Here is an 11267-nt window from a genome sequence, read left to right on the forward strand (position 1 = left end):
AATATCTAGTCATTTATGCTACATGGTCGCCTCCACAGTTTGTGATTAAAAAGAAAAATGTTGTCGGGATGCGTTTAACTGCTGAAGAAGGAGTCGGAAAATCCGATCGTATATATATCATATATACATATATATATCTTAAAAAATATATTTGTATACTTTTTAAAATATACAATGATAAAGAAATATATAATTAAAACAAAAAAAATTTAAATATGTAATAAATATTTCATATAATATGTAATATAAATACTGTATATATATTTATATATGTAGATATACACAATTACAGTTGCACAGCAGTGCCATCTACCGTCTATGAAATGGAATTACAACATCTTTTTTAGTTCTAAAATACTCAGAATAATATAATCTGTGTTCAAATAATTTTGTTTATCCATTAATTAATGTAAAAAAAAAGTCACAATCATGTATTGTATAGACTGAATATATAAGGTGTTTCCAAGAGGTTAATGCTATTTAATTTTGATTATTTGAATAACAAAATTTTAATACATATAAAAGTTGTATTTTAGTACAGAAATGTTATGCTGTGGAATGTTATGTTGTGCAAATAAATACTCAACTAGTGCATCACCATTTCAATGAAAAACTGTCGTCCGTCACGTGACTCTTGTGGATCACGTGACAGTCTGTTCAGGCGGCGGTTGTAAATACGGAAGCGATGGTCTGGGGAAGCATTCTGACTTTCTCTGCCCGTGGAGAAGCTCGCTTTACCGTCGCAGAGTAGCGGGGTTTGCCACCGTAATGATGAACAGGATGGCCGGCTGTCTGAAGGGGAGTGTAGCCGTGATGGTGGTTTTAGCTACGGTGGTATTTCAGGCGAACTGCGACTCCTTTGGAAGGAAGAGAGTCACAAGCGCAAAGGTAAGTTTTCTTCTTTGTCAAAAAAAAAAAAAAAAAAAAAAAAAAATCTCTGTTCGGCTACACCCGAGTTCTTACAGTGTTTATTTCTCAGTTACTTTCATGCATTTCTCGAATCATTTTCAACGTTTTCAAAAACAGCTACGCGCATTTCCCAGAACAATTAGTAGAAACAGTGAAACAACATGGATTACCTGCAAAATCCAGTTTCTTCCTCGAAATACTGATTTCGTCTCTCATAATGAAATATCTGTATCAAAGAACACGTCAATGCTGCATCATGTTATGTCTTGTCTTCCTTTACTTTCAATTTCCACGCTGCAAAATGATTGCTGTAATATAAGAACTTGTTCAAGCATTTCCCATGTTAAGACTTATGCAATGAAATTGTGCTTACATTTTGGGAAAATTCAACAGAAACCTGTTTAATACATTTTGATCAACATGACAAAACCATTTGAAAATGTGAGAAGAAGCAGATAATTGTACATAACCACTTGCACCAGCAGCACTTAGCAAACATCTGGTGGAACTGCTTGTCTGCATGTCATTGCTCAAAGGGGCTTTTTGATGTGCACAAGTGACGATTTGAAGGTTGAACAAGTAGTTTTGAGAATTTCAATTCTGTTCTGAGAAATGCACCAATGCAAAATTGTCAAATTGTTCATTGAAGGATTAAAAATAGTTATTTAACATGATGCATTAACATTAGAAAGGTTGGATTTCTTTTTTCATTTCCAGGTACTGTAGTCAAACCTTGGTATTTATAGAAATATGTGCAACACATTCTGTTTAAGTTTTAATATATTCATAAACTTATTTAAATCTGGGAAAAAACCTGGCTGAAAACACTGGAAATATGTTCTCTGGAAAAGAGCAAGTTTTAAAACTTTAATAATGTATAGAATCCCTAAATGCTATTTCAGTTTGGCCTTTTTTTTTTGCCTAGCATGGAAGTTATATTTTCTTTACAAATCTTTCATGCACCGTACTAAGAAATCAAAATTAAAGTTTAGTGTTGTGTTTGACATCTGGCATGAGATGGCCAGATAGTCATATCTTTTTTGAAGCTGCTCAAGAATCCTGGTGGAAAAGAAGCTTAATGATAGCTAAATGAATAAACTGTTATAGGCAACTTCAGAGGAAGATACATTTGATTTATCTCACATTTCAGTTTTTCTATGTTGGTTTAAAGAATAAAGCTAGAGCTTTCTGGCAGAAAGTCAAACAGTAAAGTGAATGTTTCATCACTCTGCAGGTTTTGGGCTTCGCCTGGAAAAACTGCGGACAGCCCGACGCTCCGGCTGTGCTGAAGAGCCTGACTGTGTCTCCAGATCCCATCAACATTCCGGGATCACTGACGGCTGCTGCGTCTGGATCCACGTTGGTTGAGCTCGCCTCCCCTCTTTCTGTGAGTTGACGTCTTGCAACACAAACCTGAAACAATCAGCTGAAAATCTTTCATACGTTTCAAGATGTTTGTTATTTGGATGTTTAGCCGTTTGGTTTGGTTACATCATAAAAAAACCGCTGAGACTCAGCAAAACACACTGACAATGAAAACAGTCACTGCTGACACTGAAGGTATTTGGTTCTCAATTTGTTCTGATTACACACTCATCAGATTAGACATTGACTGTTAGACTGTTTATAATGAAACAATAGATAACTTCATCAGGTTTGCAACAGCAATAAACTAAAAGTAGAAGTAGTCAACGCCTGCACCACTAGCACTTCATCATTTCTGTGGGAATAAACCACAAACAGCGTTTATCAGTTTTAGCATTAACTACATGTTGCATGTAGTCTGTGAGAAAGCCTCAGACACTGTGTTTCTCAGCAGCAGCAGCAGAGCTGTTTCACTGCAACTTGCACATTTTTGTTTATCTCAGCAGATTGGATTTGCTGCCCAATAATCATGTGAGCTTACTGATTAGAGGTTTGCAAATTTTTTTGTTTTCTTTTTTTCTTTTTTAGAGCACAGTGACTTGAAACAGCAACTTAAACACTTTTAAAAAATGAAATATATAAACTAGTGTTTCTACTTTCAACTTCTTTTTTCTTCTGTCAATTTGTGGATTATTTTTTCTGTAAATGTCTTAATTTTGTAGGGTTGCACACAACAGCATGAAACAAATCAAAGTATTAAAGAAACTGTTTGTATGTAAAGTATGGTAAAACTGATATTGTATTTTGTTGTTCCTCGTTTTAAATAGCTTATTAAGAGTTTACATTTTTTGCTGCTGTCTCCAGCTGAGCTTCCACCTCACTGAGCACCTTTCCTCCACGCCTTCCCCACTCAGCTCCTCCAAACTAGCACCAGCAGCACTTAGCAAACATCTGGTGGAACTGCATGTCTGCTGAGCTGATCATATGAACTACTCCTCAGTCCAACACTCCTAAAAACGAGAAAATAAAGGAGCATTGTTGTGACGACGTGCTGATACTCTAGTGTCAGAAAGAGCCCCAATTACAAGGCATCATATTGTGAAGTCAAATTTCTTTTAATTTATGTTTGACATGTACAGCCTTTTTATAAAACCTGAAAGTTACCAAGTTACTTGATTGTGCAATGTGCCTGGAAAATACACAATACTGTTTTAACAGCTCAGCTCCAGACATTTGTTACTCCTGCCGGTCAGTTATCATGTCGTGTTTGTGCAGGTTTGAAACTAAAATCAATCTTTTTGCATCTCACTTAGACCTTGTTTTTTTTTTTTTTCCCCCAGGTGAATGTTACCCTGGAGAAGGAAGTGGCTGGTTTCTGGGTGCAGATCCCCTGCCTGGAGCAGGTCGGCAGTTGTCACTATAAGGATGCCTGCGACATTCTGAACCAGCTGATCCCACCGGGACAGGACTGTCCAGAACCGCTGCACACCTACGGCCTACCCTGTCACTGCCCCTTCAAAGCGGTGAGTTTTCTTTTCACCGATAGAAACTGAGCCTGGGTTAGGTTTTGGCATCATTGTTTAATGCCGCAAATTAAAAAAAGGTTTCAGTGATCAAGGGGACTGGAAATACTCACTGTATATTGAAATCTGATCTACCTCTTAAAGGTCAGGTAATACTGAGCTTCAGTGTTTCCAGGTTTGCTCTGATTTTGATATTTTCTCCTCAGGGCTCTTACTCGCTGCCTCAGTCTCAGTTCTACCTGCCCTACATGGACCTGCCTTACTGGCTCAGCAATGGGAACTACAGAGTTCAGGGAGTCCTGGGTGGTGGGGGCAAAGAGCTGGGCTGCCTCAAGCTGTCTCTCTCCATTCATTCCAACTGAGATGATTCACAGCAGTTTCATGTTTCTGTTTGTCTGCACAGAAAAATGATGTAACTACAGCCTTTAGAAAGTTGCGTCAACTTTTAATTTTATGTTTGATTTGTGTTTCAGGAGCTGTTGTTTCCCCACATCAGATTAGGTACTACTAATGGTGTTTTATTTAAACAGGATCAAGGTTTTGCTAGTTTTTTTTTGTTGTTGTTTCATTCTATGCTTTTGTGTACAAAAAGTTACAGTAACCAGAGAAGAAAACTTACATTCTGCACATGAGCCTTTTATTCTATTTTTAATGCTGTCTTTTGTCTCAAGCTACATTCCATTTGAAAATTGTCTTTTTTTTCTACCTAGTGGCACAAGTTTCTCTTTTCTTTCAGCTCAAAAATTATATTATACAATTAATTTATTAATTGATTATATAATTGATTATATTTTTAGCAGTTAACAAAAACCAAGTTGTGCAGTTTAATTCGTTCAGCACAATTTTTGGATAGTTTGCTGAAATGTTAAGATTTTTTTTTTCTTCAACAAGTTTTATTTTTTAAATTAGAGTAACAGAATGATAATGAAAACTGAAGTGGGAGTCTGTGGAATATTTGACTAAATCTGTAAACATAGTAGTATAATAAACTTAAACATTGGTCATATTGTTGCACGCAAAAATCCCAGTGTTTGAGGCAACATTACTTCTCTTGTTTAGTTTGCATCATCTCAGGTAAAAGGATGAGGTCATTTTTTCTTCATTAAGACTCAGTTTAAAAAAACAAAACACTTGAATTTTTGGTAATGGGCACATTTTACAACGGTTTAAATATTCTTCTTATAATGTTAAAGCAAAATTATTTTAACACTGAAAAAAAGCTTCATAAAATTGCCATATTCATTAAAATACTATGTTTTAATAAATATGTTGTTTGCACTGTATAATTGTTTTTTTTGACTCCTATTTCTGTAGCAGCAAGAAGGAAAAATGAAAGTGATTCTATGTTTTTCTGCCTGGGTGATAAAATCTTATTTCTTTTATTTTGTTGAGGAAATGGTTTTAACAAATCTATTAGTGGCCAACATACAGTAAATAGATTTTAATTGTAGATGGTAGTTTTAGCCAATTTTTTTTTAAAGAACAAACTCCAAGACAATTCTGCCTTTTTATAATTTAGAAAAATATAAAGTTTGGTTTTCATTATATAAGTGAACATACTGTTATATTTGCATGTTTAGTAAGATTTTTTTACATAGAGTAACCAACACTAAATCTCCTGTGGGGTTTGAGTCTTAAAATATGCAGTTGCCTGTTTCACCACACGGTGGGAGTATTTTACAGTCTTCCAACAAAGAATTACACAAAATAAATATTTTTTCTCCAAATTTTTGTGTCAGTTTTCATGTTCTCAGAAAATGATCAAATAACACAACTCAATCATTACAGTTTCAGTTTCCTGGGGTTGTGTTTTTATGATAACATTTCAGCATAAAAATCAGTTTTGAGACTACAGCATGATTGGATATTATAGGGAAGCAACAAACAATGCAGAAAACAAAAGGAGGAAAGAGACGAATTGCACAATAATAGCAGATAAGATCTGCTGGACTTACAGGATTTTATTTTCTTTTGGTTCGTAGATGAGTAGAATGACTGCTTAAATAATTTGATTCATCTAGACTTAAGTCCACCTGTGGCAGCTGAAGATTGCAGTCACACGTAAGAACAGCAAAACCAGAGAATATTTAGTAACGTTGGTTGCACTTTTCAATCCTGAGATTTACGTTGATGCAGTTTTCAACTTCAATAAAACACTTTCCAGTTACTGGTAATATGTCGGTGGTATATCTGCTGTACACATTCTGTGGTTGGGCTCTTAGTGAGGCCACATTATCACAGTCTCCCTGGTTAAAATGCTGCGGCTGCAGTTGATTCAGTGTGCTTCCTGCTTCCTGTCTCAGAAACAAGTGGTCTGCAGATGCTTGCAACACACAGCCAGTTGGGACGTACAAAAAATACCTCCTTTAAACTGACTGAAAGCTGTTTTCCTTGATGTTTGATGGAAAATGTCACAAATTGAAAGAAATAATATTCACAAAGCATTTAGCATAAAAGTATATCAATTTTGATCAATTTTACTTTCATTCCTGATTTAACTTTGTTTCCATTCCTGTTCAAAGCATCATGTTGTAAGAAAAAACTCAAAACAAAAAACGAAAGAACAAAAACGTTCTGAACTGAGAAATTCCCCGTTTAAGTCACACGTTCAAGTAGCTTATATGTAAATTAAATTAGTCTAAGTTCTGTTCCCTGTTTAGATTTGCAGAAATGAGAGGAACGTGTTGAAGACATCATTAAAGAATGACCAAATTTGAAGCTCTATGTGCAATTTCTGCTTAATAATAACCAGTGGTGACAGTAAAAATAAAATCAAAGTAATATTTACAACTTTTTTCCATCTCAATAAATTATAACATCATTAAAATGTTTTCATGTCAGAACTTTAATTCAAAATGTAAAATGTAGCTTCACTGATATACTGCAATGATTTATTTCTGTTAATTATGATAATTGTGGTTTAAAGCTCATGAAAAACAAATTTAGCTTTTCTGAAAACTGCAACATTAGAACAACTTAAAACAGATTCTCCCTGTAGTGTTCCGCAGACAAATATATTCATACATTACTTGGTTGGTTCTCCTTTTGCATAATTTACTGCATTAGTACAGTATTTCATCCTGTAGCTATGCTAAGGAATAAAGAAAGCCCAGGTTGTCAATAGGAGCCTTCAGGACTACAGGTCTTATCTTCCACACCGAACTGGGATTTTGTTACTTTTCTACAATCTTTTAAAATAAAAAATACATTTACAAATAACAAGACTGACTGGACACATATAAACATATATATATAACATGGACACGAAGGAATAAACCATCAGATGGGTCCAACCCAGCAGTTTTGGCAAAACTCCAACTGGCAGGTATAAAAATGGACAAAACAACCAAAGAACTTCCTGTTTCTGGCGCTAAATATTGATGTCTGAGTTGCAGCAATGAAGTATACAACTTATTCTGCTGATGTCTAATCTCCTTTGCTGGACTTCCTGTCTCTGACCTCCATCATCAACCTTTTCCTGAGACAGGAAGCTTGCACTGGGTGAATGTAAAGAAGAGACAGAGGAAAGTCTGCATAAAAATGAAAAAGGACGAGTAGAGGATTAGAAAAAGAAGAGAGGAAGGCGTTTAAAGGTCAAGATGCCAATAAACGAATTAGCAGAACAATAGAAGTGGAGGTGAAAGGGTTCGGCTTGGTCTGTGAGAGTTAGCAGACATGTTGCATTATCTGTTCTCGTGTGAAATAATCAATTAGAAGATAATAAATAAAAATGTTGCAGACATCCTGATGTCAGGGTAATGATGATAAGCCATGCTGCATTTGCAATGATATTAGTTTTCCAGTGATAAATATCTAAGCATGATCATTTATTTTAAATACAAGTAACAATAACTTAGTTAATATCATTAGCAGTATGTTAAACTTACATTTTTACCGCTTGGAAAAGAAGAAAACAAGTGAAGAAGGTCTACTGAAGTTCAGCTGAAAGGTACCATTATGAAAACTAAATGAAGGCGTGAGAAAAGTGGTCTTTTTCAATGAAAAATGTTTGGAGGCCATCAACATTTTGGGCCTGTAGAGATTGTTTCCTTTGTTGCTGCAGTGTTTTAAGAGTAGTTATCAAATGTCAGTATCCTAAGTGCACCAGACAACATTCTACACACCAGAGGAGCACTGATTTCTGGTAAGTGACTTTCTGATGTCCCACTGACTCCAGTCTCAAATATATAAGATCATCAAACAGTTTCACCACCGTCAAATGTACATTGTACTTTTAAAATTTAAGAGCTTTTGTTAGGCTATAGTGGCCTTTATTGAACTGTAAACACAGTCATGAAATACAGACAACGGTCTTGGTCTTCCAAGGCTCAGAATCAAAGTCAGAACAACCTTTTCAAAGACTAACCTCTGCAGACTGCCTGCTAAACCACCAGAGCCTCTCATCCTGCACAGAGCCATTTTTAAAATAAAAGTTACTCTGATGAGAACTCCAGCAATGTCTAATCAGTAATGCAAATTTATAAGAGATAATGAAACTAAAACTACCATTAATAAAATGAGCACAATAGGTGAATTAAAAGTTTTAAATTTAAGAGCAGGACTCCATGGAGCAGCTTTTCCCAACGCTGGTCCTCCAGCCACAGTGCCCTGATTTTGGATTTTTCAAGCACACATACAGTAATTTAAAAAAATGTGAATAAACTTGTGAAGTGCTATGGAACAGATGCTAAAATTTCTTGCTTTAAAGCAGGTTGTGAAATTCAGAAAAGTTGCAGGATAACTCCAAAAGAAGGAAGACAGAAAAGAACTACAAAGTTTTTTTCCCCCTAAATCTGTTTTGTCCTTTCATAGAATAATTACATTTGACTCCCTTTGGATCTGTCTTAACAGACAAAAATGCTGAAAATATTTAAAGTCACTTTTTTTTTTCTTTCTTAATTGATTTCAGAGGAGAGAAGCAGCTTCTGTCTTCATCTGAAAATTAGATTAGACTGAAATATTCATCCACACATTCAGCTTGACCTCATTCTAGTCTATGGTATTTGCTTTGTGTGACTCTGATAGTTATCTGGCACATGTGGGTCAGCAGATCAGTCATACACACAGTCACACACGTCTACACACGCACACACAATGTCCTTGAAGGGGTTTTCAGCAGCTTTCAGCAGCTTTCAGCAGGGTTTTAGAAAAAACAAAAGGTAAATTAACCACCAATTCCTCTGCTAATGGCTGCAATGACATACACACATAAACACATGAATCTTTGAATTCTTCCATTTTTCTATTAGTCTAGTTTCAAATGACAAAATATAAATACAGAAGCAAATTTGTTTTTGCAATACTCAGGTACTGATCTTATCACATCTGATTTCATTTTTAAAAATAAAGTCAGACTAACAAAAATATAGTTATGAGCAATTTCTGATATTTTAAGTACTTCCAGTGCCAGAGTGTACTGTTAACAGATTACGTGACAAATAACGGTACAAATGGTACAACAGACTCAGCAGATAGAAAATAACAAAAATAATTTTAACATCAACTGCAGGTCTTTGTCTGGTGCATTTTCAGTTACTATTGTTCTTCATTTACTGAATGAAGAACCCTCCAATAATACATTTATTTAAAAGTTTTATTGTCATTCTAAATTTTTGTCTTAGTTTAATCTGTTGTAGTTTTCTCTTAATCTCACGACTTGTTGAAACTGGTTCGCCTGCTGTTACTTTTTGACTTTTTCAGCACTGCTGATCTTATTTTTAGCTTTTTTTTTTTAAATATAGCCTTAAAGTGAAAGCAGAAGTTCAGCCTACCAAAACTATTTATCTTACATTTTAGGCAAATATCATATGGAAAATGTGCTGTTAGTGCACCTAGTCCAAAGAAGCAACAGTTGGGACTCTTGAAAAGATGCAGTAATGTTAAACAACCTCAGTTGTGAATGAACGTGGGAAGACTGACAGTGTGTAACTTCCTACCACACACTTTTATGCAGGTAGTGGGTTAATTGGAAGCAGATGTGTACATGTGTGTCTCTGGAGAAATGGTCTTCCCTCCTTAAAAGCTTTTCAGCAAACAAGAGTCACAAACTGAGCCACACACTAACAGTGTTAGCTGATTTGTTGCAGACAAGAGGCTGAGGCTGTTTGTTTTGGAGATAACCTAATGCGACTGGTTGACCTCTGTTCATCTCAGATTTGGGTTCCTTGGACAGGTTGCAGAAACGGGTAGACATAGGGGACATTTGAGTTTCTCAGATTCAAATAATGATTCAACATGAATCAGTTATGGCGTTGATCTAAACTTAGAATTCAGATGAATGATTATAGTGAATCACAGAGATGATGGTTTCAGGTCTGGGCGTATCAGGGTCTCATCTGTGTTTATTGCAGATGATGTGGTTCTACTGGCATTTCCAAACAATGACCTCTCTGTTGCAACAGTTCACAGTTGAATTATGTTATTTGCAGTTCCCGAATGTTGGCAGGCAGAAGATAAGTAGATAGAAAAGTTGGAGCTTGATCTGCAATGATGACGGCATTAAGCTATGCCAAAAGGCCAAACTATCTATTTTCTGGTCCATTTATGCTTCAATCCCCATATTTTGGCCATGAGATATGCACTATCTCTCTTACAATAATATCACTAATTAAAGTTCTGTGTGTCCTGATGACCCAGAGCGAACTGATTCATTTATAAATGTATTTCTATCAAACCAGGGATGGCAGAAAGGTTTATTTAACTCAGTCATGTCAAAACTCTTATCTTAAAGGAGAAAAACAGTGAAACTTTGAGCTATGGAAATAAATCCTTCAGACTGATTCAAAGTCTTGATGTTGTCATATGATCAAGTTTAGTTTTAGTTTTTTCTCTCTTACTCAAAACATTTACAAAGATGCATTTTATTCCCTTTGGAGCATTTCTCTCACAGCTGCTGTCATGCATGCTTTAATAGCAGAAAAGTTTACTGCAGTGCTGTGGTCATGAATGCTGACAAATACCAAAAGAGGGCTTGCAAGATTCTCTTGTTGAATTTTCTGCATTCATTACCTGAATTGGACAGCACAGTGGTGCAGTTGGTAGCACTGTTGCCTTGGAGCAAGAAGGTCCTGGGTTCGGTTCCCTGTCCAGAGTGCTCCCTCACTCCCCTCTCTCCCCTGAAACATTCGCTGGAGATAAGCACCAGCACCTGATGGATGGATTGCCTGTATATTTTTAGTAACGATTTTCACATCTTTTAGGGTTAAACCAAAATACAATATTTCTGTTTTCAAAAGAAATGATTTTAACTAGATATTTTAATTTTGACAGTTTATTGTAGTTTCACAGACCAATGTCTTCCAAATGTATCACAAGGACAATCAAATCACAAAAATACAAGCCACTAGAGCCGCAAAAACTCTTCGGAGAAAAAAAAAGAATAACACTTTGTTTAAACTGTATTTTTATAACTTTATGGGCAGCAAGTGACTTCATTAGATGTTCTTTTATCAAATAGTCCATCTACATCCC

General features: G+C 35.6%; 1 protein-coding gene across 1 annotated transcript; it reads left to right on the forward strand.

The window, feature by feature from the left end:
- The first annotated feature begins 664 nt into the window (after positions 1 to 664).
- On the forward strand, positions 665 to 5524 carry gm2a (ganglioside GM2 activator). Its single transcript, XM_055034564.1, has 4 exons — positions 665 to 888; positions 2144 to 2296; positions 3615 to 3797; positions 4004 to 5524. Exons 1-4 carry the CDS (start codon positions 769 to 771, stop codon positions 4157 to 4159), a joined length of 612 nt encoding a protein of 203 aa, XP_054890539.1. The 5' UTR covers positions 665 to 768; the 3' UTR covers positions 4160 to 5524.
- Positions 5525 to 11267: the final 5743 nt, after the last annotated feature.

This window comes from Poeciliopsis prolifica, unplaced genomic scaffold (genome assembly GCF_027474105.1).
Source record: "Poeciliopsis prolifica strain line A6 unplaced genomic scaffold, Auburn_PproV2 SCAFFOLD009, whole genome shotgun sequence".
In the NCBI taxonomy this organism is placed as follows: Eukaryota; Metazoa; Chordata; class Actinopteri; order Cyprinodontiformes; family Poeciliidae; genus Poeciliopsis; species Poeciliopsis prolifica.

Excerpts from the sequence above, each read along its gene's own strand:
- gm2a (XM_055034564.1), top strand. The coding sequence starts at position 769 with ATGATGAACAGGATGGCCGGCTGTCTGAAGGGGAGTGTAGCCGTGATG. Across the intron at positions 889-2,143 it reads AGAGAGTCACAAGCGCAAAG|GTTTTGGGCTTCGCCTGGAA; the intron begins GTAAGTTTTCTT and ends ATCACTCTGCAG. Across the intron at positions 2,297-3,614 it reads AGCTCGCCTCCCCTCTTTCT|GTGAATGTTACCCTGGAGAA; the intron begins GTGAGTTGACGT and ends TTTTTCCCCCAG.